The sequence below is a fragment of the Panthera uncia genome, chromosome B4 (genome assembly GCF_023721935.1).
Source record: "Panthera uncia isolate 11264 chromosome B4, Puncia_PCG_1.0, whole genome shotgun sequence".
NCBI lineage: Eukaryota > Metazoa > Chordata > Mammalia > Carnivora > Felidae > Panthera > Panthera uncia.
Window position 1 is genome coordinate 75,324,412 of NC_064809.1, and position 24,183 is coordinate 75,348,594.

General features: G+C 42.1%; 1 protein-coding gene across 4 annotated transcripts in view; it reads left to right on the top strand.

The window, feature by feature from the left end:
* Window positions 1-24,183, top strand: part of DIP2B (disco interacting protein 2 homolog B) — a 226,750-nt gene that overhangs the window by 197,185 nt on the left and 5,382 nt on the right. For all 4 annotated transcript variants that reach the window (XM_049627296.1, XM_049627297.1, XM_049627298.1 and 1 more), the window contains 14 exons: window positions 2,951-3,060; window positions 3,183-3,263; window positions 6,618-6,741; window positions 7,957-8,078; window positions 9,310-9,421; window positions 11,599-11,708; window positions 12,191-12,321; window positions 13,938-14,106; window positions 15,131-15,301; window positions 16,324-16,385; window positions 17,549-17,606; window positions 19,636-19,710; window positions 21,175-21,352; window positions 23,170-23,293. In XM_049627296.1, the coding sequence (XP_049483253.1) occupies window positions 2,951-3,060; window positions 3,183-3,263; window positions 6,618-6,741; window positions 7,957-8,078; window positions 9,310-9,421; window positions 11,599-11,708; window positions 12,191-12,321; window positions 13,938-14,106; window positions 15,131-15,301; window positions 16,324-16,385; window positions 17,549-17,606; window positions 19,636-19,710; window positions 21,175-21,352; window positions 23,170-23,293 (1,627 nt within the window). The remainder of the gene's footprint in view (window positions 1-2,950; window positions 3,061-3,182; window positions 3,264-6,617; window positions 6,742-7,956; window positions 8,079-9,309; window positions 9,422-11,598; window positions 11,709-12,190; window positions 12,322-13,937; window positions 14,107-15,130; window positions 15,302-16,323; window positions 16,386-17,548; window positions 17,607-19,635; window positions 19,711-21,174; window positions 21,353-23,169; window positions 23,294-24,183) is intronic.

Consider the following 24,183-nt stretch of genomic DNA (forward strand, 5'->3'; position numbering starts at 1 on the left):
TATTTTTGAGAGAGAGAAAGACCGAGCATGAGCAGGGGACGGGCAGAGAGAGACAGAGACAGAGACAGAGACAGAATCCAAAACAGGCTCCAGGCTCTGAGCTGTCAACACACAGCCCAGCCTGGTGCTCGAACTCACAAACTACGAAATCATGACCTGAGCTGAAGTCAGACATTTAACCAACTGAGCCACCCAGGTGCCCCTGTCAAATCCCATTTTAAAGAGCATTTAATCTAAGATTCTTTTAACAAAAACTTAATGTCATAGTAGATGTTTAAAAGTTGCCACCTAGAGGCACAGTAGGTGCTTAAAACATTGCTTTTGCTAGCCAGATTTCAATCAACTTTATTAAATGATAAAAACCTACATAAAAAATTTATTCCTAAGCCCCCAGAGGCATGGTATCTGCCTGTGTGATGAAAGCATTAGGTTTGGATGAAACAGAACTGTTCCATGTGTCTCCTCATCATGGGACCAGTAGCTACTGGGCCATATTTTTCTCAAGGCAGATGGCAAAAGCAAGAAGGCAAGCCAAACCATACAAGCATATTTAAAGCTTCTGTTTGTGTCATGTCTCCTAACATGTCATTGTCCAAAACAAGTCAGACCATGTCCAGAGTCAGTGGAGCAGAGAGGTGTACTCCTCTTATGTAATCACAGCAACAACAGGAAGGAAAGGAAGGATTATAAGAAAATAAAACAGTCTGCCACAGCCATCCCAGCATATCACCTCAGGGCCCGGTTGGGCCCCCTGACCTCCCGCCATCATTCTTGCATTCCAACTAAGTGGGGGGAACAAAGGCAAGAAAAATTTAAACATATTTTCTAGAAATTGTACGTATTATTTCCTCATATATTTTGTCTCCCACAAAAGAATGTAGTCTTAATTCCAGGCATTTACTTATCCAGTTTAAAGCTGGGGGGTCTGTTACTAAGAAAGAAGAGGAGAATAGATGTTGGGATTGATGACTAACAGCTTTGCCACAGGAAATATACATAATTTTGTGGAAAAAATCAGAAGGTATATTTACAGGTATAGCAAGGTGTCAGCAATTATCCTTCTAGATGTTATTGCTGTTGGTTATTTTTCACTCTCTGTGATCCTTAGACTTAAGAAATGCACAAGAAGGACCTCAAGAAATTGCTGCTGAATTATTTTTTTGTTTTAAATTACCCTGAAAAATTCACCTTTAAAAAGGCACACCTTGGGGTGCCTGGGTGGCTCAGTCGGTTAAGGTCTGACTTCAGCTCAGGTAATGATCTACAGTTCGTGAGTTTGAGCCCCACGTCCAACTCTGCTGACAGCTCAGAGCCTGGAGCCTGCTTCAGATTCTGTGTCTCCCTCTTGGCCCCTCCCCAGCTTGCATGCGCGCGCGCTCTCTCTCTCTCTCTCTCTCTCTCTCTCAAAAATAAATAAACATTAAAAAAATTTTTTTTAAGGCACACCTTTATAACTTTTATAGTCTAATTTCAGGTTTGGGTAGCTAACACAGTCAGATACACTGTGAGTCCTTGTCTATATAAAAGGCTATCTCCAATATGATCTTTCTGTAACTAGTTATACTTCTTCGTAGGAAGGAGTTCTACTGAAAATTGCAGTAGACACTTTGTAGACAAAAATTGTTCAGCAGAGTGTTGGAGTACTTTATGCTTCTTGAGTTTTTAAATTTCATTTGAAAAAAATTTTTAACTTTTCTTTTTGAAATAATTTCCCACTTAAAATTGCCAAACAGTACAGAAAATTCCCTAACATCCTTTATCCAAACTTCCCCAAATATTTATTTAAAGTGTATAAGTTTAGTGATTTTATTCCAGCTGTTCCAATACATTTAGGATCAACAGATCTGGGTAATAAAAGATATTTACTGTGAATTCATATGTAGCATTAGCATTACTCAAAACTTAGCTGGCAATAAGTTTTATTATCTTTTAGCCATCTGCCTAGTTTAATACGATACAGTCTTCAAGTGACCATCAAAAAAGGCATACAGCATCCTAGCACTTTTTTCTTGAAGAGAGGGAGAGTTCTGCCTTTTTATTTGGAAGTGTCAAACCTATGGACAAGTTGAAAGAATACCACAGTGAACACCTATATACTCCCCCTTAGTGTCACCAGTTGTTAACATTGCTTTACTGAACTCCTTGAGAATAAATTGCAGATATCACGACACTACACCCCTAAAAAGTTCAGTAATGTCATCTCCAAAGGAAAAAAAAAAAAAACTTCTCCTAAAGTTTTCCTAATCAACCACAATGCCATTATCCTATTAAGATATTTAACCTTAATATAATGCTATCATCTAATGATACACAGTCTGTATCCAGAATTCTTCACTTGTTTATTATAGCAGATTTTTTAAAATTGAGTATCCATTCAAGGTCATGCATTGCATTAGGCTGCCCTTTAACTTAGAAGTTCCTAGCCTTATTCTCTCTTACAGACATAGTTTTTGAAGAATCCAGGCCAGTTGTCTTACAGAATGTCCCACAATCTGGATGTCATTACTCACTCTTAATAAAGCACTTCTGAGATTCCTGAAGAACCCACTTATACGGTCATACTGTGACTGGAGCTGATGAAATTATTTGTCAGTAGGAACCAGTGGAACCAACTGTCACCTGAGAGTAAACTCCCTTAGACCCAAGATACAGGAGCCCACCTGCTCCCCTCCAACCTTGCAAATCCCAGTCTCTTCTCTGCTTCTGTTTTTTTCTAACACTTCCTACTACCTGACGTTATTTATCTGTGTATGTATTTATTGGTTGCCTTTCCCCACTAGAATACAAGCTGTTTGTCTTGTTTGCTGCTGTGTTCCCAGTGCCTAGAAGAATGCTCAGTCTATATTGTTGAGTGAATATTTGAAGTAGTTTGGGTCAGTCTGGAAATACTTCGGGAAGATGTAGTTTGAATTACCATCTCCAGAGAGTTGATTTTTGCCTTTTCTTACAGGTGTAGGCCCTGCTTCTGTGATGGTTGGGAATCTGGTTGCTGGAAAACGCATAGCACAAGCTGCAGGAAGGGATCTTGGGCAAATTGAAGAGAATGACTTAGTGAGGAAGGTAAGTGTTCAGATGTGTTGATTTTTATAAACAGATTAAGGACAGGTGGTAGATGGAAGCTGCATTATCCAACTTTCACAGAATTACTGACCCTGATTCTTGTTTCTGTTTTACAACTTCAGCACCAATTTCTGGCCGAGATTTTACAGTGGCGAGCCCAGGCAACCCCTGACCATGTACTCTTCATGCTGTTAAATGCCAAGGTATTAAAAATTCAATTGCATATCTAATCGGATGAAAATTGTGGTAGGATCTTAGGCACTCGTGATCTCTTTCATCAGAAAATTTCTATTGTCAACTCTCAGGAAGGAGTTACTGCTTCCTCCTTGTTTTGACATATGAGGATAAATTGTGCAATCACTTCAAGGTTGAAATGAGACCTCCTGGAGTGTTATTTAATGCTGGCTCTCCTTGTGTTACAGTCAAGTCGCCTTTATTCAGTTCCAATAGGAACAGTTGGGCCAGCAATGCAGCTCCATGGATCTACAGATATATAAGATGCATTATGTCATGCCTTCTTTTACCCAGTTTGACTCTTAATTTTTTGACTTCCCCCAGGAAGAAAATGACTTTAGAGAAACATTTTCTAAAACAAGGTTATGTTTACTATATACTTAAACGATTTATTGCTAACAGATATAAAACAAATTGACAATTATTCAAAAGTACATTTAACTCCTACTTTATAACAGATGGTTCATCAGAATATTATATTTTTTAAGTTACGCATTCTGTGGGAAGATGCTGGTATTTGTTTTATGGCTGAATCAGAGGCTGAAATTACTGTGACCATGGCATATAACATTATGTGCCACCATAGGGGGAAGACTGGAGGGCCTATTGAAATCCCCTGGGGACTTATCTAAAGGGTCCCCTTCTGCCCAGACCCCCCCTAGATTCTGATATATTTTATACAGTTTGTACAGAGATTATGTAGTGATAGGACTTAATGAGGGGAAATATGCTGTGCATCTTAATGAAAAGTCATTAAAAATCGTCAGAACCATTGCTCTCTGGTAGAAAACTTTGGGATTTGCTTGCTGTGCCTCTGTGTGAAGTGGGTTTCCCTCCAATCACATGGATTCATTAGGGTCCTCATTTCAGTAAGAAGATGTCAATCCTGCTTACTTCCCCACTCCACTCCCAAGCTGGGCTACAGTTGAAGCTATAGCCCCATGAAATCTGTACCCCAGGTATTTGTTAGAAAGCATAAGTTTAAATTTGCTTCTTGGTTAGAGAAATGATATATATTTAGTCCATTTATTCCGCATATTCTAATATTTTACCTTGGATTAGCCCAAACCGTCAGAAAGCTTAATAACTGTATCACATTGTTCCCTCATGCCCAGAAAACTGTTTTTATCGAAGGTTTAGTTTGCTGCTGTACCATGGACTGAAAAGAAGAATATTGTAAGATGTAAGAAACGGCCTTAAGAATTTAACCCTGACTTTTGCCAAAGGGATATCCATTTTAGTGTTAAAACCTTAATGTCCAACAATAGGCAACTGACTAAATAAAATATAGCATATAAAATCATGGCATGAAATACTTTGCAGCCATAGAAGAATATTTGATTATGCAGAAAATATTCATGATGCATAAGTAGCAAAAATAGTTTATAAAAAACTTCAGTAAAATAATCAAGTACCTACTGAAGACCCTGTTCTGGGTGCTATATATTTCATAGGTCATTTTGAGGTTGAGGACACTGAGGCCCAGAGACATAAAATAAACTTGCCTGAGGTCACAGTGCTGGTAAGTGGTAGGACTAGGAAATGAGCTCTTCATTTGAACCCAACTGGCTTCTGAGCCCACATCCTTAAGTAACCAATGCACCCTATAGCTTCTGGCAGACAGTATAATATGGTAAATTTTTTTGTTAATGTTGCATGTGAATTTACATATAATACCTAACTCATTTTTTAAAAGCCAGGAAAATATACACCAAAATGTTAGTAGTGGTTACATCTGACCTATATTTTACTTGTCTATATTTTCCAGATGGTCTATATTGAACATGTACTATTTTATATTAATGAAGTTTTTTGTTTTTTGTTTTTTTTTTTTAGTTTATTTATTTTTGAGAGAGAGAGAGCACAAGCAAGGGAAGGGCAGAGAGAAAGAGGGAGACACAGAATCCAAAGCAGGCTCCAGGCTCCGAGCTGTCAGCACAGAGCCCCACGCGAGGCTCAAACTCACAAGCTGTGAGATCATGACCTGAGCCCAAGTCAAACGCCCAACCACTGAGCCACCCAGGCACCCCTTGTATTACTGAAATTTAAAAGTTATTTTTAAAAGAAATAGCTCAGGAAAACTTGTTTTTCTTGTGAGACTTTTTGAGATATAAAGTTACAATAATTAAGATAGGGTGGTATTAGCACAATAGGCAGAGAATAATTTGGTTTTATGTAGTGAAATTGAAGATAGGTGTACCCAGTGACCCCGCAATTCCATTTCTAGGTCTGCACCCTGCCAAAACTCATATTTATGCCTGAGGAGACATATATGAGAATGATATTATCCAGCAGCAGCAGAATGAATGAATAAATTGTTATATGTTTATACAGTGGGATACCACGCAGCAACAAAAATGAGTGAACTACACCATTCCCTAGGGCATAGATGACTCTTAAGATAATCTTGAGAGAGAAACAAAACACAAAAGTATATACAGCACAATTACATTTATATAAAATCAAATACTTCATGGGTAGTGACACTATAAAGAGGAGGAAATCAGTGATTAAGTTGAAAAAGTCAAACGTAGTGGTTGTATATGGAAGGAAAGAAGGACTAGACCAAGGAGATCCCTGGGGGTGCTTTTGCACTGCTGGCAGTGGTCTTTTTCATGCCATTCTGGGTCTCACACAGAGGCTTGCTTTGTAATTTTCCACTAAGCTACACATTCATATTTCATGCGCTTTCATATCCGTGTGTTTTATTTTACACACAAAAGGGGTTCCCAAAGCCCAGCTCAGTGAAACTTGAATTGACACTAAGGAATTGATGAAGACCTGCAGGAGGAATTATTCTCAGGATCAGGAATAGTTGGCCATCTTCTGATCTGCTCCTCTTTATTATTAGCTAGTGGACTCTGATTCACTGTTCCTGTCTTGTTTACATCTTTGCTGTTAGAAAACTCAGAGCCAAATTTGTGTCATGCACAACAAATGCACATGGCCACGTGGCCAGCAGTTACTGTCCTGATCCCGCTCCCGCCCTCATTCTGCTTTTATTTCCTTTATTTTCCCTCTACTCTTATTTCCTCCTTTAAATAAAAAATTCCTGTGTATTTTTGAAGCTACCTTAAACAAAAAACGACTATAAATACTATAGTCTTTATAGTATAGTATAGTATAGTATAGTATAGTATATAGTATACTATATATAAATAGGTTCTTTCGTTCAATACCAGGGGAATTTTCACTGGTATGGATAACTTGCTACAGACAACCGACCAAGGCACAAGCCTTTCCGATATAATGTTGAGTTGGCTGTGCTTGTCGCCGTTTTGTTTCCCGAGTTTTGACCCACTTATACTTTCTTCTGTTTAAAGGGAACTACAGTGTGCACAGCCAGTTGCCTTCAGCTTCACAAGCGAGCAGAGAGGATTGCGTCAGTTCTTGGTGATAAGGGGCATCTCAATGCAGGAGACAACGTGGTGTTGCTCTATCCACCTGGTAGGTGTTGGGTTGATAAACTAGACTCAAGGTCCATTACCAGACTACAAAATAGAAGAATTGAGGAAGTCAGGGCCGCCGTCTGTGCCCCTGTAGGCTGTGCACTTCCCAGCTCCGGGAGTCCCAGGCACCTAGGCCAACGTAAGAACCAAGCCTCGCCCCCTGGAGCTGTGCAGTGCCGTGGGTCTGCTGGGCTGTGTCTGCTGCATTTGCTCTTGTATTTCCACTGTCTAGCCTAGTTCCTGGCGCTATGGTAAATATCAAATGAATTAGTGGAGACTTTCTGACTTTTGGAAACCCTCGAAAGAGGTGCTCTGTTTCTAGGAGTGTTCAGGAATGGAACCATTTCACCCAGTTCCTGAATATTGTGTGTGAACTCTTTTGACTTTGCATTCTTCATATCCCGATTGATGTTCAGTATTCCTCAGTTATTGCTGCTTTCATATTCCACGCTCTAATTTAGTGTAATAATGTTCTTACAGTGAGAGGTACTCGAAATTATTTGGTAACAGTCTGGTGTAAATATTCAGAACGTTGGGTGAAATATTTGAGTTGTTTTTTTTTTTCTTCTTCTGTCACCTGCCCCTCTCATACATCTGGCCTTGTCTGGTCTTCTGTCCCCCTCAGTTCATTTTGTTCTGAGATTCTTACTCTGCTATTTTATTTACACTGACGCGAAGCTTTCTTAAAAGGTCATCTAGTGAAAGAATCCCTCCTCTGGTGTTCCTGTGAGATTGTCTTCCATCTACCAGTGAATGACATGGTGGTGGACCAGAGCACTTCCAGAGGAGGCCACTCTGCATGTGCTGGTAGTTCAGTCTTCAAATTGAGTCACATTTTGCCTCCCTCAGAGTTGCACTCCCTGTAACTACTCACTCAAAGTAACTACTCACTTAGTAGTTACTTCTCCTAAGTAATATCAAATAGAATGACCTCAAAATATCTTCCTCAGGTGTCTTTCAAGAGTTTTCTTTACTTCTGACTACCTTTCTTCTTAATTAATCTTAGCTTCTCGGTATGTTTGAAATTGTTTTATATGCTTCCTTCTCTACATTCAGTTCCTCCTTGATTTAAAAGATTTCTTCTGCTGTTATCACGTGAAATCACGATCCAAAGAAGCTATCTGGCACATGATTTAATAAACTGGTTTTGGAAGATCTGCCTTAAATTTAGTTTCTCAGCGATGGTGGGCAGCTAAGTGTCTCTGTCTTGCAGGCATCGAGCTAATAGCTGCGTTCTATGGTTGCCTGTATGCGGGGTGCATACCTGTGACTGTCCGGCCTCCTCACGCTCAGAACCTTACTGCCACGTTGCCCACTGTCCGCATGATTGTTGATGTAAGTACCCAGTGTATTGTGCCTTGTCCTCATCTCATAAAATCAAGAGACAGTAAAGGATCGTTACTAATTTTCTAGTGTTCTTAAGTGGGAAGTCAAATCTGTCTCCTGAAAATCCCTTCCTTTTCATTTATCTGACCAAAACGACTAGCATTATTTCAGTGAAAGAATGTGGAAAGTGATCATTGGTGCGGTACAGAATTGTGTTGTTATGAACGTTAAGGAGGAAGCTGTTGTTAGTAATTCTCCATAAAACTTGTTTTTTTCCCTCCCTTCTTAAAAAATGTTCCCATTTTTTCTGCACAAGGTAATTTTATATGCCATAAATTTATATGGCTTATTTTTATTTTGGTTAGTTTTATAAATTCACTTGGTATAGTATTAAAAGGTACCCAGATCTTGCCCTGGAGATGACAAGTTTCTAGAGGCTATGAGAATTGAAGGAAGTAACATAAATCTGTATTGCATCATATCGCAATTTGCATTTCAGCAAAGAGACAGAATTCTAATTTGTGTAACATTTGTTTCTCTAAGAACTGCTGCTCTGTCAGCAACTGAAACCTGCAGTATAAAGGCCATGTTCACCATAGATGATTTTATTACAAAATTCACTTCAGCAAAATGCCCTCTTTGCATTCTGCAAAGTAGGCCAGAGCAGCAGGGAGGGCAGTTTCCTTCTGTTGACAGTTTAGGGGGAAGTTGGTCGCTTTGCATTTCCGTGTGTAGGTGTGAAGGAGAGCTTTGTTTCTGTGACATCTCCACGTCCCTCAAATTCAGGATATGTTCTAGGTCGGGTAAATTTCACCATTCACCAGACTGCAGCAAACACGAACTCCTACAGAGATGATCCCCTGACTCCTCTCGTTCCCTGAGCCATACAAAATCCACATTTTTACTTTATCATAGTCTTCATGAAATCAATAGATGTTTGGATCCATGCTGAGATTATAACAATGAAATATTTGAGAATCACTGTTGTACACAATAACTTTTGTTGTGAACAAGTCCATCCTTCTGAGACAATTCAGCGTTACACATTTCCAGAAAGACAAACGTAAGGGGAACACCCATCCATTGTACTATTGTGTGTTCTTTGAAAAACAAATACTGTCCTGTCCAGTATGGTGTGCTTTTTAGTCCAGTGTGAGTTGCTTTTAGCAGCAGCCAGAATCTATGGTGCCACATGGGGGCTAAGCCTCCTGGGTGCTTATTTCTGTCATTTGTTTTCTAGGTCAGCAAAGCAGCCTGCATTCTCACCACGCAGACCTTAATGAGGTTATTGAGGTCCCGAGAGGCAGCAGCAGCTGTGGACGTGAAAACGTGGCCAACCATCATTGACACAGGTGAAAGGGAGATTTCCTCAGAACTGTCAAAGGAGCAAGAACACTCACTCCCTGAAATTTCCCAGATTCTCATGCCAAAGATGTTTACACAACTCTTAGGTTGCAACACGTTCCACCTGCTAAGACAGGGCAAAACTTCATGTCCGGTTCACTTGCATTCCCAAAGGCCTGGATGCCACAACAACCAGACTCAAAGATGCAGATCACAATATGCTAAAAGCTCTTGAGACAGAAAGTGTCTCGCTCTTACTCTTGACATCCTCAAACGGTGGTTAGGTTTTTATGCAGAATATAACTCTGTACACATGTAAGGCCATATAAAGTCTTGAGACGATCTGATCCTTGCCTTCCAGGTGTGACACAGTTAAAACAGCACTGGACTAGGAGTCAGAAGGCCTGGTTCTAGTTCGAGCCTCAGTACTTATTTTCTGTATAACCTTGTCTGAGATTACCCTTTCCTAAAATGCCACCTACCCTTACCTGACTCACATATTTGTTGAGAATATCCAGTGCAACATAACATGAAAGTGCTTTAAAAACCATGAAGTGCATGAATTTTAGATGGCATTCGTGCTAAAAAAGCGGGTGGGGATAAGACATGGCGATATCTGGAGAATGATGGTAGAGGGAAGAGGAGAGTGCGCTCTGGAGTCGAGTGGGCGATATTTAAATCCTGATACTCTGTGCGTATCCCCACTAACTTGGGCAAAACTGTCTGTCAAGTGGGAGTCGTGATAACCACTTCATGGAGTTGTAGATATTAAATGACATAACTTACGTAAAGCACCTTGCACATAATCATAATAACATTTTTTATTGAGCCCTGGATGTGTCAGTCATCTAACATACATTACCTTGTTTTATCCTTACACCAACCCTATTAGATAGGTGTGAGTTTCATTTATTTTACAGATAGGAAAACTGAGGTATAGGGAGGTTAAATAAGGAGCGGAACTAAAACTCAAACCCCGTCTATTTGGCTCCATTCCCAGCCTCTTACCCAGAAGTCTCCTCTCTACCTGTTTTTGGTACGTACCACATGGTATCCATCTCAGGAACATTTATGTGGGTTTAAATGCAGGAATGGCATGTATTTGTGGTTATTGTGTGCCAGGTGCTGACCTAGAGTTTTTTGCATTTGTTACTTAAGGACATAAGCACAGTTGTATACATTATATAACACAAATGGCCTGTGCTGATGTTCATGATGCAGAAAGATCTCCTATGGTTATTGGACTCAGTCACATTTTAGGAAGACTTGAGCTGTGGGCTGATACAGACAACAGGAAGGTTTCTTTAGGAACATGAGTGACCTTACCCTATACAAAAGTGGGCTGAAGGTGATAGATAAAGTCTTTGGTTTGACTAGAGATGGGTGTCCAACGATACAGAGATTTAAAAGTCAGAGTCAATTGTTTCTTGATCCAGAAAGCCACAGGAACCATTAAAGAGGTATGGTTGGGGCCAGAGACATCCTTGACATCCTTGGTTTTGACACGCTGTACAAAGCAAATTTGCGAGGAAGGGAGAGGTATATAAATAAATGAGCAAAGGAAGATAATTCCCTAATTCTAGGTTACCCTTAAAAATCTACCATGTTAACTTGGGGAAAAAAAACACAACTTTTAAAGCAGTCCGTGATTAATGTAGCATGTACTAATCTGTAAATAATGAACTTTAAATTGGAAACAGCATGATTAACAACTAAGGCTTTTAAAGCTTTTTGAGTTGTTTTAGAAGTACTTTATGTGAATTTACTTCCTAACAGTTGCTATGAGGGTAGGTATCATTCCCATTTTAGAGATAAGGAAACAGACACAAAGAGGTTAAATAACTCCAAGGTCACATTGGTGGTAAATGGCAGAGCTGGGATTCGAACACCAGTGACCTGCTTTCTTGGTTCGTGTATTCTACCGCCGTGTTACATTACTCCTCACTTGCCTTCTAGTAAATACATTTACCTGATGTAGATTTGCTTGTTTATATTACCTACTGGTGTCCTCAACCTCAACCCACCTCTAGGAGTGACATACATGAACTGTTCAGTTAAATACGAGAAGCCAAAGCCTTAGCAGATCCCAGAAGCTGTATTTGTCCGTAGCAGAGCAATTGAAGAGCAATGATACTCACTTCCCAGTGGGTCTGATTGACATCAGTTTTTTTTCTTTTCATTGCAGATGACTTACCCAGGAAAAGGTTACCTCAGCTGTATAAACCACCCACTCCTGAGATGTTGGCATATCTTGACTTTAGTGTGTCCACAACCGGCATGCTTACAGGAGTGAAGGTAAAGTAGTCTGAATATGTACTCACTCACTCTCTGGATGCTGGTAAAATGCCAGGGCTGCAAAAATAGAGATGACCACTGCCACAGGGACTTCAGATGTGGAGGCCAACTGGTTGTACCAGAGACCAGTAGGCGGAGGATCAAAGGTCCCTGCTATATTTAAATAAAAGCATTGGCTCTTCCGGAATAAGTTATCCCGAGGAATTTATGTTACGAAGTGTTCTAAACCTGGCCTAAAAGCTAATAGATAATAAGAGTCACAGTTAAAGCCAGTATGAAGCCATAGATTCGTATTTCATAGAACTCGGTATTGACTAAGGAACAAGAATATGTTAGACTTAGATAGGCTTTTTGAAACAATGAAAAATATACATCATTTGGAGGGGTTTGGGGGAAATTAAAATTTTTCAAAACTGTCATTAGAGATTTTTTCTGCCTGTGGGATGCCAGTTCCATCCTGTTCCATGTTCCCTACTTTCCAGATGTCCCACTCTGCAGTCAATGCTCTTTGTAGAGCCGTCAAGCTCCAGTGTGAGTTGTATTCTTCTCGGCAGATCGCCATCTGCCTTGACCCTTACTGTGGACTTGGCTTTGCACTCTGGTGTCTCTGCAGGTAGGAATGGAAGAGCAAAGAAGGACTGAGTGGGGATGTCTTTGGGGCTATAACCGTCTCATCCTTCCTTCTGCTCCCTTAATTTGGTAATGTTTCAATAAAATGCTGATGTTTCCAGAATGTGTACACCTAAATAGGATCTCCAAAGTTCATTTAGTTTTGTTTATACTCCCTTTCTTTCTTGTCTGTTAGTTTTATGCCTCATACTTTTGTATGTCAGTGATCTTATTACTTGCTCTCTGCTCCATCCTGTAATCCTCATTTTAGAAGCAGAGCCAGGTAGAAGGGTGATACTTGGGTGAAATATGTCATGCTTTGACAGCCAGAACGCACCCCCTAGGTTTGGCAGGAAGGAATATAATGAGATTGGATGACAGCGTGTGGCTGGAAAGTGGCATGCCTGTCCTGGCCAGATTGTGTCTTATGGAATAGCAGATCCCCACTCCTCCCAGGGAACCGTACCTCAGCCCTGAATTTTCATCTCCCCGGTGGACATCTCCATGAATGCTTCACAGACACCTGCAGCTTGGCATTCTTGTGCGTCCTCATCTTTGTTAGGATGGGACCATTCACCTTAGGGGCACCTAGATAATGCCCACTAGGAACTTGGGCATTGTCTTCAACTGTATGTCTCACATCCAATTAAGTGTCCTGTCCTTTGTGGCTCAGTTGTTCTTAAACCTGTTTGTACATAAGAATCACATACGGGTCTTTAAAAAGGAAAGTTAATGGGCCTTCTCCAGACTTACTAACTTAGATCTCCAGAGGTAGCAACCACAATTTCCTGTATTTTATAAATACAGGATTCTTGGGCTCCTCGGGATTCGGATCTATGCACAGGTTTAAGAAGTTGAGGATTCATGGCAGTAGATTATACATATAATATGTGACTCTGTCATTGCTTTCTTTTTATCCTGGTTGCACTGTCGGGATTCAAGCCCTCATCATCTCTCACTTGTTGTAACTGTCTTCTGTCATCAGTGTCTGTGTCTCCAGTCTCTCTCCACGGTGCTAATTTTGCCCCAGCTTAAAGCTGCAGCGACTGCCTGTTGGGTAAAGTCTCAACTCCTTCATACAATAATTATGCTTTTTTACACTTTGGCCCCAACCCTTCTGGCCAGACTTCTCACCACTCCCTCATGCATACTGTGCTATAGGATTTCATACCAGGATGCTATTTCTGATGACTTTAAACACACCATATACATCTATGCTTCTTTTCCTTTGCATATGCTGTTCCTCTGCCTGGAATGCTCTCACCATCACCCCCATTTCCTCCAGCCACTGTCAGATTCTTGCTCATTCTTTAGGCCCCAGCTCAAGTGATGCCTACTCAGCGAAACATCCCCTGCCCCAGCTTTCCTGATTTGAATGACTTGCTCTTTGTTTTATGATCTTCACATCTCAGTTACTGTCCATGCCACAGTCTGCTTTATTTTAGTTATTGTGTCTTGTGAGGTGGACAGGAACAAGGTTGACTCTTCAACCTTTATGTCTAATATGACCCTACACTGCCCTTCCTGCTCAGTAAATATTTGTTGAGTGGATGTTGTTCTAAAACATCAAGATATCTAGGATGAATTGATAATGTCAGCTCCTGCCTTTTTTCATTGCAGTGTCTATTCAGGTCACCAGTCCATCTTAATTCCTCCTATGGAGTTAGAAAACAACCTTTTCCTCTGGCTCTCCACTGTCAACCAATACAAAATAAGGGACACTTTCTGCTCCTATTCAGTAATGGAGCTCTGCACCAAAGGGCTTGGAAACCAAGTGGAGGTGCTAAAGGTAAGAAGCAACTCCAAGTAGCCAGTCCAGGGAGGTTTTATAGAAATGGGCCAGTCATGATGATACCTAAGTAGGGGTTAACAGGCGTATCTGCCTGTTCTTTGCTAGCCAGTCAATATTTTGTAAACCTCAGGAAGTTTATTTCTTCCCTTTTCTAATGTAATGCACTCTTTCAAAGTTGAATCTTACTCTTCCTTTATGGAGAAGAAGGTGAAACGAGTCAGGAAGCTGAATGAAAATGACTTCATGTAAAGGTGAAAGACAACTGGGACCTCCAATAGGACTTTTTCCAAAAGAGTTTGCAACCTCAGAATATTAGAGATTGGAGACTGCCCCAAAGATAAGGGTCAGCTCGTTTATGTTTGTATCCAGGGATGATACATCTGACCGGCATAGGAGAGAGTTCAAAAACACTGACTTTTATTTAATAAAGAATTATGACCCTAAGAAGGAAAAAAAAAGAGATAAGATTTGGGGCGCCTGGGTGGCTCAGGCAGTTAAGCATCCGACTTCGGCTCAAGTCATGATTTCATGGTTCATGAGTTCGAGCCCTGCATCGGGCTGTATGCTGACAGCCTGAAGCCTGCTTCGGATTCTATGTCTCCTCTCTCTCTGTCCCTCCCCCATTCACACTCTGTCTCTCAAAAATAAACATTAAAAGAGAGAGAGAGGTAAGATTTGATCTCCAGTGTGCTAGATTTCTTTTTCTCTCAGTACCCCCTCTCCATTTTGAAATAGACATCTAAAGCACAGAAATGGGGAGGTATAAAAATGAATTGCTGAAGAACCTAAGATTCTTAGATAAAAGCAGAATTAGAGAATGAACAGATTTACCAGTGGGTAGTGATTTTAGTTGAATGCCTTGGTGTTTCTAAAAAGTTTTGTCTTTTCTCTGGGTGTCTTGAGGTGAGAAGACACAGTTCCTTGAGTTTTCCTGACCAAAGAGATAGAGCAATGGCCCTACCCATTCAGTTCTTTTCCTGATCCTACTAACTTGAGCTCCTGTGCCATTGGCGTCTTACAGACCAGAGGAATCAACCTCTCCTGCATCCGAACGTGTGTGGTTGTGGCCGAGGAGCGGCCCCGCATTGCCCTCCAGCAGTCCTTCTCCAAGCTCTTCAAAGACATTGGTCTGTCCCCTCGGGCTGTCAGCACCACTTTTGGATCAAGAGTCAATGTAGCGATATGTTTACAGGTGACTTTCATGAAATCTTCCTTGATAACAAATGGAGGAGAAGTGTGTGGTGCCCCACAGCAGAGGCTTCGAAGCCAGACAGCCTGGCATGAGCCCAGTTACACTTACTTGCTCTGGGATTGCAAGCTTATCGTTTGGATTTCACTCTGCCTCATTTGCTCACCTGTAGGATGAAGATAATAGTATTGTTCTTCACGGGGATCATTCTGTAGAATCAATGAGTTACTAGGTGCACACGCTTGGAGCCATGCCCAGCAATTGAGCACCAATATAAATGTTTACTCTAGTAGTTTAATGGTACATGATGATGAATCAAGAAGATTTTTGAGTCTTATTTGAGTTTTATTAATATCTTACCTTCTGTTTTTCTGTCTCCTCCTTTTTTTTTTTTTTTTTTTAAACAAAGGAAGCACAAATAAACCTGTATTCTTTTCTCCAGCCAGATGGCAACTTTGCCATGTTACTCTTGGTGGGTAAATGACAGAAAAGAACTAAGTCTGATTTTATGTAGCTTGGAGGCTAATGTGGTAAATATAGGCATGGACAAGAGTGAGAGTAAAGGAAGATGGCATACTGGGGTGGGTGCTTTCAGGGCTTCTGTGACCGCAGGCAAGTGACTTTCAAGTAGCCTGATCATGATGGAGCCCCATCACTGTCCACTTGGGCCAGTGTTAGTTTTGAGAATCCCATGGATGCTGGCCTGTGTCATCTCTGCCTGGAGTCCAGGGATGAGGATCCTCCTCAGCCTGCTAACCTTTCAGGGCTGTTCTAGCCCTTGTGACCGGGCCCCTGGCCTACTCTCTCAGGGGAGGGAGGGAGAGAAACACGAGGCCATGAGCCTCTTTCAGGTTTTGACTGCAAACCCACCTCATCTGGTTGAAGAGAGGGTGAGCTTTCAAAATAGAGTTTGGATTTTTCATGTGAATGACTAAATTATCTGTTTCTTGATTTGAGAATGTGAAATATGGAAATCAATTCATTTAAATTTTAAGTGAACAATACATTGGTTTATTTTTCTTCAGGGAACCTCAGGGCCTGATCCAACTACTGTATATGTAGATCTAAAATCATTGAGACATGACAGGTACAGTATATTTATTATGTTCACTCCCTATTTGAGCGCTTTTTTTTTTTTAAGTTCATTTACTTATCTATTTTGAGAGAGACAGAGACAGCTCAAGTGGGGGAAGGGGAAAGAGAGGAGGGGAGCAAGAGAGAGAGAGAGAGAGAGAGAGAGAGAGAATATCCCAAGCGGGCTCCACAGTGTCAGTGCAGAACCCGATGCGGGGCTCAAACTCACTGTGAGATCATGACCTGAGCTGAAACCAAGAGTCAGACACCCAACCGACTGAGCCACCCAGGCGCCCCTCTATTGGAGCTTCTAGGCATAAAAAATTCTGAGCCTCAAGAAAGCCAGCACTTTTCCTTCATTCCTTTTGTTTGTATCTTCCAGGGAGGGTTGGGAAGAGGGAAGGAATTAGTTTTTATTAATACCTGATTAAGATTTATATTTGTAAGGAGAAAGTTTTATCACGGTTGCTGCGCTGTTTGTTAATATTTAAATGTAACACTTCGTTCCTGTCTGTGTAAAAATGTTTTGTAATATTTGATATGAACCAAAATGGATAGACTCTTTCCTCTGGGAGTTTAAAAATAAAAGGTGGAACAGACAAGATAAATGAGGCAGAGGAGAGTTTTTGAAACAACACTTTATCCAAACCCCGGGAATAAAAGCCTTCTTCCTCATCAGCTTTTAGCTCTATCCCACGGAGTCCTAAAGGGCTCTGGGACATTTTTCCCAGGTCCCACTGACTTTGGCTGTGTTCACTGATGTCCCCGTGACCCTGACCTAGCCTGCACAGGTAGATCATCTCTCTAGTGCAGTGTTCCTCAGCCTGGGGAGGTTTTGCCCTCCAGAGGACATTTGACAATGTAGACGGTTTGGGTTGTCACAAGAAGGGAGTTGCTACTGACATCTAGTGGGTAGAGGCCTGGGATGTTGCTAACCATCCTGTAATGCACAAGATAGATAGCCCCTCATAAAAAATTATAGTCGAACATTCTCTGACCCAAAATGTTAATACCGAGTTTGAGAAACTTCTAGCATAAGGAGAGACAAAATAGAGGTCTCAGGAGGGCAGTATATAGAATATATAGCTGTAGTAGACGTGGGGCAGCCATTTTTTTAAAGAGAGATATATATATACACACACACATATATATAAATTAAATATTGTTCTTCTACAGGGTTCGTCTTGTGGAAAGGGGTGCCCCTCAGAGTTTACTCCTCTCAGAGTCTGGAAAGGTAATTTGTTCTGTTAACCACTGGAAGGTGGTCTCCCGGGGAAGTGGTTCATTTTAAAGAACATTGAAGCTATATAATAGATTAGTACCCAGGGAAAAACTTAATTGAAATCTGGAGATGATTCAATAATTTTAACTCCACTAAGACTTGAAATTCGTATGGGTACATAGATACAAAGAATTCTAGGTTCGAACTTTCTTAATTTCCACAGATTTTTTTGTTTTTTAACTTACATCCAAGTTAGTTAGCATACAGTGCAACAATGGTTTCAGGAGTAGATTCCTTAGTGCCCCTTTCCCATTTAGCCCATCCCCCCCCCCACAATCCCTCCAGCAACCCTCTGTTTGTTCTCCATATTTAAGAGTCTCCTATGTTTTGTCCCCCTCCCTGTTTCTAGATTATTTTTGCTTCCCTTCCCTTGTGTTCGTCCACAGATTTTTTTTAATCCAACTGACGTGTTATTCTTACTTGACAAATCAGTAAAATTCACTGTTCGTTATATTCAAGGTGGAGAGATGAACAAGAGGCAATTCTATTTTTGTCAATGTTACGAGGAAAAAATAGGGGGGAGTAGTGAGGTGTGGTTGAAGATCAGGGAAGACATACATGTATTTAAAATTGAGAGAGAAATCAAAATGACGAAGAGATTACAGATATATAGAGTGAGTGTCTATGGGGATAAGATTTCTTAGATTAGAATGATGCTTTAAAATGTTCAAGGAGGGACACAGTTATTGTCTTAGTCCATTTGGGCCACTGTCACAGAATACCATAGACTGGGTGGCATATAAATAACAGAAACTTCTCACAGTTCTGGGGACTGGGAAGTCCAGGATCAAGGCACCATCAGATTCTGGTGAGGGACTTTTGGTTGATAGGTGGCCGTCTTGTTGCTGTATTATCACACATGATGGAAGGCTGCAGCTCCTAATACCATCACATTGAGGATCTGGGTAGATTACATGCAACCCAACATAGGAATTTTGAAGGGACACAGCATGAAGTCTGGAGCAGTTCTGAACAATTTACTAAGGGTGATCAGACATCAGCCTAAGCTATCAAGTTTCTCACCCTTTTGAAGACATAGTGATGATGCCTCAGAATTCCTTCTAGTAATTCTGAAAGGCAGAGGGGGAAATTATAAAGAAAGAAAGGAATCCTGCATAACCTATCAAGCAGCGGATCAAGCCCACGAGGTGCTCACTCCAGTTTCTCTCTTCCATTTAACCTCTTTGGAGAGGAGTTGGGTTGATCTTCTTACCATCTTGTCAGATCTCCATCTGCCTCAGCTAGTGGTTGGGAGCCTCAGAAGCTTTTGCACAGTGCCTGGCCCAGACCCGCGCAAACGATCTGTTCTCTTCCTTCCTTGAGGTCTTAGGTGTATGAGACCAGATAATCACTGTAGCACTTCTCAACTAACCTCATACTCTAGAAACCCACGATGAAAAAGGAGGTTTAAGGGACAGAATATGGGTAACCAGAGAAGCCGTGAGCCATTCTCACAGCCAACACCTGTTCTTCCTTTTCTCTCCTGAGGGAGATCCCAAGCATGTGATGTCTCTCATGATCCCAGGGTCAGGATCCATTCTCCTGCTACGCTGCCACCGTCCTCTCTTATTCTTCAAGTTCCTCTAACTGGCTTTCACTGTAGATCAGAGCCAAGCCTCTTGGGCAGTCCCTCCCTGCTGCCCTTTCTGCTTTAAGGGGTTTTACTGCAGTCACACCAGTGAACAGAATAGATCATGAGAAGGAGCAGTCGCATGAGTACAGATCCTTAGTCTTATGGTTCTGGCCGCAATTTCTCAACCCTTTGAAGAGAAGGTAGACTGGTTGGTTCCCTGGTTATTTTTGAGGATGAATCTTATTGTATCTCTAGTCTCCACTGAGGACAGTCCAGGGAGCATCACATCAATTAGCCCCTGTCTTTGTGCACTCCCTCACCTCACTAGAAGAGGGGTGGAGGGGTGACTGCATTTCCTAGGGATCACTAGATTTGATTTAGTCTTTGTGTTTTCCCTTTGATTCTCAGATTTTACCTGGAGTGAAAGTGGTTATTGTTAATCCTGAGACCAAAGGGCCTGTAGGAGACTCTCACCTTGGAGAGGTATGTGTCATTTTTATCTTTACTCTGAAAAGTCGGCAGTAAAGACTTTAGGGTTCATATTCGAGAAGTCCGCGAAACTGTGGATTTAGCTTTTCCTCCACTGTGAATTTTCGTCTTTTAAAGAGTTTCCACCTTTCTCCGTAAGGCTCGAGACTAAAAAGAGGGAGGTTGAGACCAGGATGCAGAGAAGATTTAGGCACCCGGATTAGAACTACTCCCAGATTTCTCCACTGACGTTCCCTTAGCTGAAAAGGAAAATGGCCAAATCCTATCTGTTCTCACCTATTAAGTAGTAGAACTGAAAGGAGCCACAAATACTAAATATTTTTAATTCATGGAAATTTTTTTAAGTTTATTTATTTTGAGAGAGAGTGAGGGAGCATGAACGGAGGAGGGGCAGAGAGAGGGAGGGAGGGAGAGAATCCCCAGCAGACTCCATGCTATTTGTGCAGAGCTCCATCTCACAAACCGTGAGATCATAACCTGAGCCAAAACCAAAGTCAGATGCTTCACCAACTGAGCCACCTAGGTGCCCCTAAAATTCGTTAAAATTTTATATTCTATTCTAAAATGTATCTGTGTATTAGTATAAAGACTCTTTTTTGTAAAGATTTTGTAAAAGACTTAATTTTTCTTCCCTCAAATATCTGAGGGGCACTGATGTTGCATCCCGTAGTTTACTGGGAGGAGTGTCGGAGGTGCAGGAGCCAGATGGCCTGGGCTTGCCGGTTACCAGCTTCTAACTACTGAGCAAGCTACTTAATCTCTCTGAGCCTCAGTTCTATCATCCATAAATAATAATTGCACCTATCTCACTTACCTAATGAAATTGTGTGACGGTTAAATACATGAATACCTAGATCTGTTATGCACATGGAACAGTGCCTGTCACATAACGGGTTCTCAGGAAATACTAGTGTTATCATTTTTAGCTCTTGCTATATTTACATTGTAAATTCAAATACCCTGTAGTGTTTTCCTGAGGGTGTTATACCTGAGTTTCAGAAGCGCAGAAACGATCCCCACTGCGTTTGTGCAGCTCTGAACGTGGTTGAGAAATGAGCCAGCCAGGGAGGCAGTGTAGCATCGTGGTTAAGAGCACGGCCTGTGCAGCTGTAGCTGCAGCCTGTGTACAGGCTTGGGTGGGAGTCTCGTAGTTTCTGCCTCCTCTGCGAGTTCCTTAACTCATTTTTTCATCTGTAAAATAGGAATAATAATAGTATGTAACTGTACTGTCACGTGTATCATGATTGATGGGGCTGAGGCATATAAAGTACTTACCTCTCTGTTTAGCACAGTGGAAACACTTGGTAAGTGTCAGCTGCCTTTCTTGTTGTGTTGTTATTGTTGTTAACATAAAAGTGAGAATTGGAAAAAAAAAAAAAAAAACTGTCCCAAGAGAATTGAACTGATACAGTTCTATGTTCCTGGTGAAATGTGACCTATGCCTTTTTCTTGTTGTAGATTTGGGTGAACAGTCCCCACACAGCCAGTGGCTATTACACCATCTATGATAGTGAGACTCTTCAAGCCGATCATTTCAACACTCGCCTCAGTTTTGGGGATGCTGCGCAGACACTCTGGGCTCGGACAGGATACCTTGGTTTTGTCCGCCGGACCGAGCTCACAGCAGCCACTGGAGGTAGCTTCCTCAGCAACGCTTCGCCCTTCAGCCTGCTTTGTGTTTCATCCAGTGTCTCCGGCTGGCCTTCCTCAGCCTGCCTTTCCGTTGTGGAGTGTGTGTGTTTCATTATTCCCTTCTGCCATTCTTAAACCCATACATGAATTTATGTTCATTTGAAGAGTCCCTGGGATGCAGGCGCCAGGGTACCGCGTCAGCATCTCTGAACTACGGGGTAGCATGGCCGACGGCCGTGGAGATATGCCTGATGACGACCGAGTGCCCCTGGCAGACCGTGCACCCTCGGCCCCTATGGAGCCGATCCTACCCCTGCACAAGCTCCTAGGACAGGTGTTTCATCTTGTAGCTCCTCTACTCCCACATCCCATTTTGGGAGCAGACGAATCGAGCCTGATCCCTGATGTGGAGGAGCCGTCTTGCTGAAGCGCTCTGTCCCTTCGGCACCTCACGTTAGATACCAGACTGCTTGGCAAGGCTCTGGTGTAGGCAGCCCCCCATTACCCTCTCCTTAGTTGATTGGCTTGGCTTCCCTGCTGCCTGCCTTCAGCTCTTCTTCCTGATGCCATTAATGGCCATGTTGAAATGCCCAGCGCTAACTGTGTCGTGCATTTCAAGAACTGATACAAATAACTCACTGGACTTTACAGGCCTGAATTAGAGCCAAGTCCTTTCTCCTAAGCTCCTTGTGCCTGGTCCATAGAGACCAGCAGCCACAGTTTCTTCCGAGTTTCGTGGAGAAGAGGAAGTTATCCCTCCCCAGGTCCCTTGGCTTTGAAGCCTACCTCTGTCTGCCATTTGCTTTGTGACCTTGAGCAGTCAAAGTCTTTATGAGCTCTTCTCATATGATGGGAACCCTGCTGGACCTCCTCATCCTTCTCTCCCCAACAGCTTCTAGCACTTTGTTTTGCTCAATTTTTCAGAAATGTTACCTTTTCCTGAAAATATTATATTCAGTAGACTTAGCAAAATCATCTCTTGCTTCAAAATGCAATTTCTATATAGACATAAACCATGTAGACTTACGTATATACAGTGTGTGCATAAAATTTAAAAAAAAAAGGATTTCTTCCAAGTTCCCGCTGGATTACAAGCCTATTAATAACCAGGACTAGTCTCTCCGTATTCTGTGATCCTGCTCCTTCTACCTGGACTCCTTGAAGATGTCTGGGGATCACAACACATGCTCATTTCTTCACCCTCTCAAATCTTCTCCACCCCCCACCCCACCGCTCTCCCAGCTGTCACTGGCTAATTCCTATTTATCCGTAAAAGCTCAGCCTGGTTTCGGCTTTTCTTTCTCGGAAGCCTCGAGCTGAGCTCCGGCGGGGGTGTCCTCTGCTCACCTCAAACCTTATGCCCGCACCGGGCCCACCACATCACAATGGAGTACTTGTTGTGTGTCTGTTTCCCCACTAGACAATAAGTGTCTTCAGGGCAGGAATTGTGTTTTGTCATCTTTGCTTCCCAGCACTGGGCACAATTCCTGGGACGTAGTGGTGGTAGCAGCAGCAGCAGCAGCAGCAGTAATAGTAATAATGGCTAATTTTTTTTTAGCACTTATAATGTGCCAGGCATCATGGGAACTCCCTTACATGGACTATCTCATTTAATACTCGCAGCAGCCATTTAGAGTTCTCCCTGTCTCACAGAGGGGGAAACAGGACCGGAGACTCCAGTAATTTGCTCAAAGTTAACCCAGCTGGTGAGCGGTGGAGTCAGGGGACACGGCAGGCCGTCTGACCTTGTGCCCTGAACTCCACCATTGCATCGTACTCCTTATGTCTGATGAACCAAATTTCTCTTTTTCTTTCTGTCAGAGCGTCATGATGCATTATATGTGGTGGGAGCTCTGGACGAAACGCTGGAGCTGAGAGGATTACGATACCACCCGATCGATATTGAGACCTCAGTGTCCCGGATCCACAGGAGCATTGCCGAATGGTAAATTCCCCTGCACGGAATAGGTTCCCCACCTCAGCGGTAGCGTCCATTAAATTGATCTAAGTAGTCAGCCTTTTGTACCCAATGGCACCTACAGACGTAGAACTCCTAGGGGAGTAAGAAAATAAATGGACCGATTCTTTCCTGTCTTGGTGTGCCATCTGCTGTGGCAGAGGAGGCCGTGGAGACACTGAGACAGGCTCCATAGAACCATCATGGGGTTGAGTCCTTTCTACGGATAGACTCTTACCTTTGGAAGCGATCGAACTGGTCATCTGCTTTTAGAAAGTGGGTGTGATAAGGTGGAAAGAACCATGACTGGAAGTTCAAAAGACCCAGCTTGAAGGCCCAGCTCTCCCACCAGGCAGCTTTTCTCATGTAAAATACTTTTTCTGCTGTTTCCTAATTATGGTGAAAATCAAATGAGAATGTGCCTCACAAATTGTCAAATGATAAGCAGATGAAAAGCATCGTTATTATTTCATCCAGCTTCCTTCTCAGTGTAGGAATTTCCCCCACATTCTCCCTGATAAAGGATTATCCCGCCTCATACTGACTAGAAATTCCTTAAAATTAAAACTCTTTAGTTTTTACCTGGCTTTCATTCTGGATTCTTGATAATACAGAATCTTTACAGTTTCTTTTTCAGGTTTTTTAGTTTTTTCTTAGTGTTTATTTTTGAGAGAGAGAGAGAGGCAGAGCATGAGAGCATGAGCAGGAGAGGGGCAGAGAGAGAGAGAGAGAGAGGGAGACACAGAATCCCAAGCAGGCTCCAAGCTCTGAGCTGTCAGCACAGAGCCCGATGTGGGGCTTGAACCCACACAGCGAGATCATAACCTGAGCCAAAGTCAGACACTTAACAGACTGAGCCACCCAGGTGCGCTTTTCCA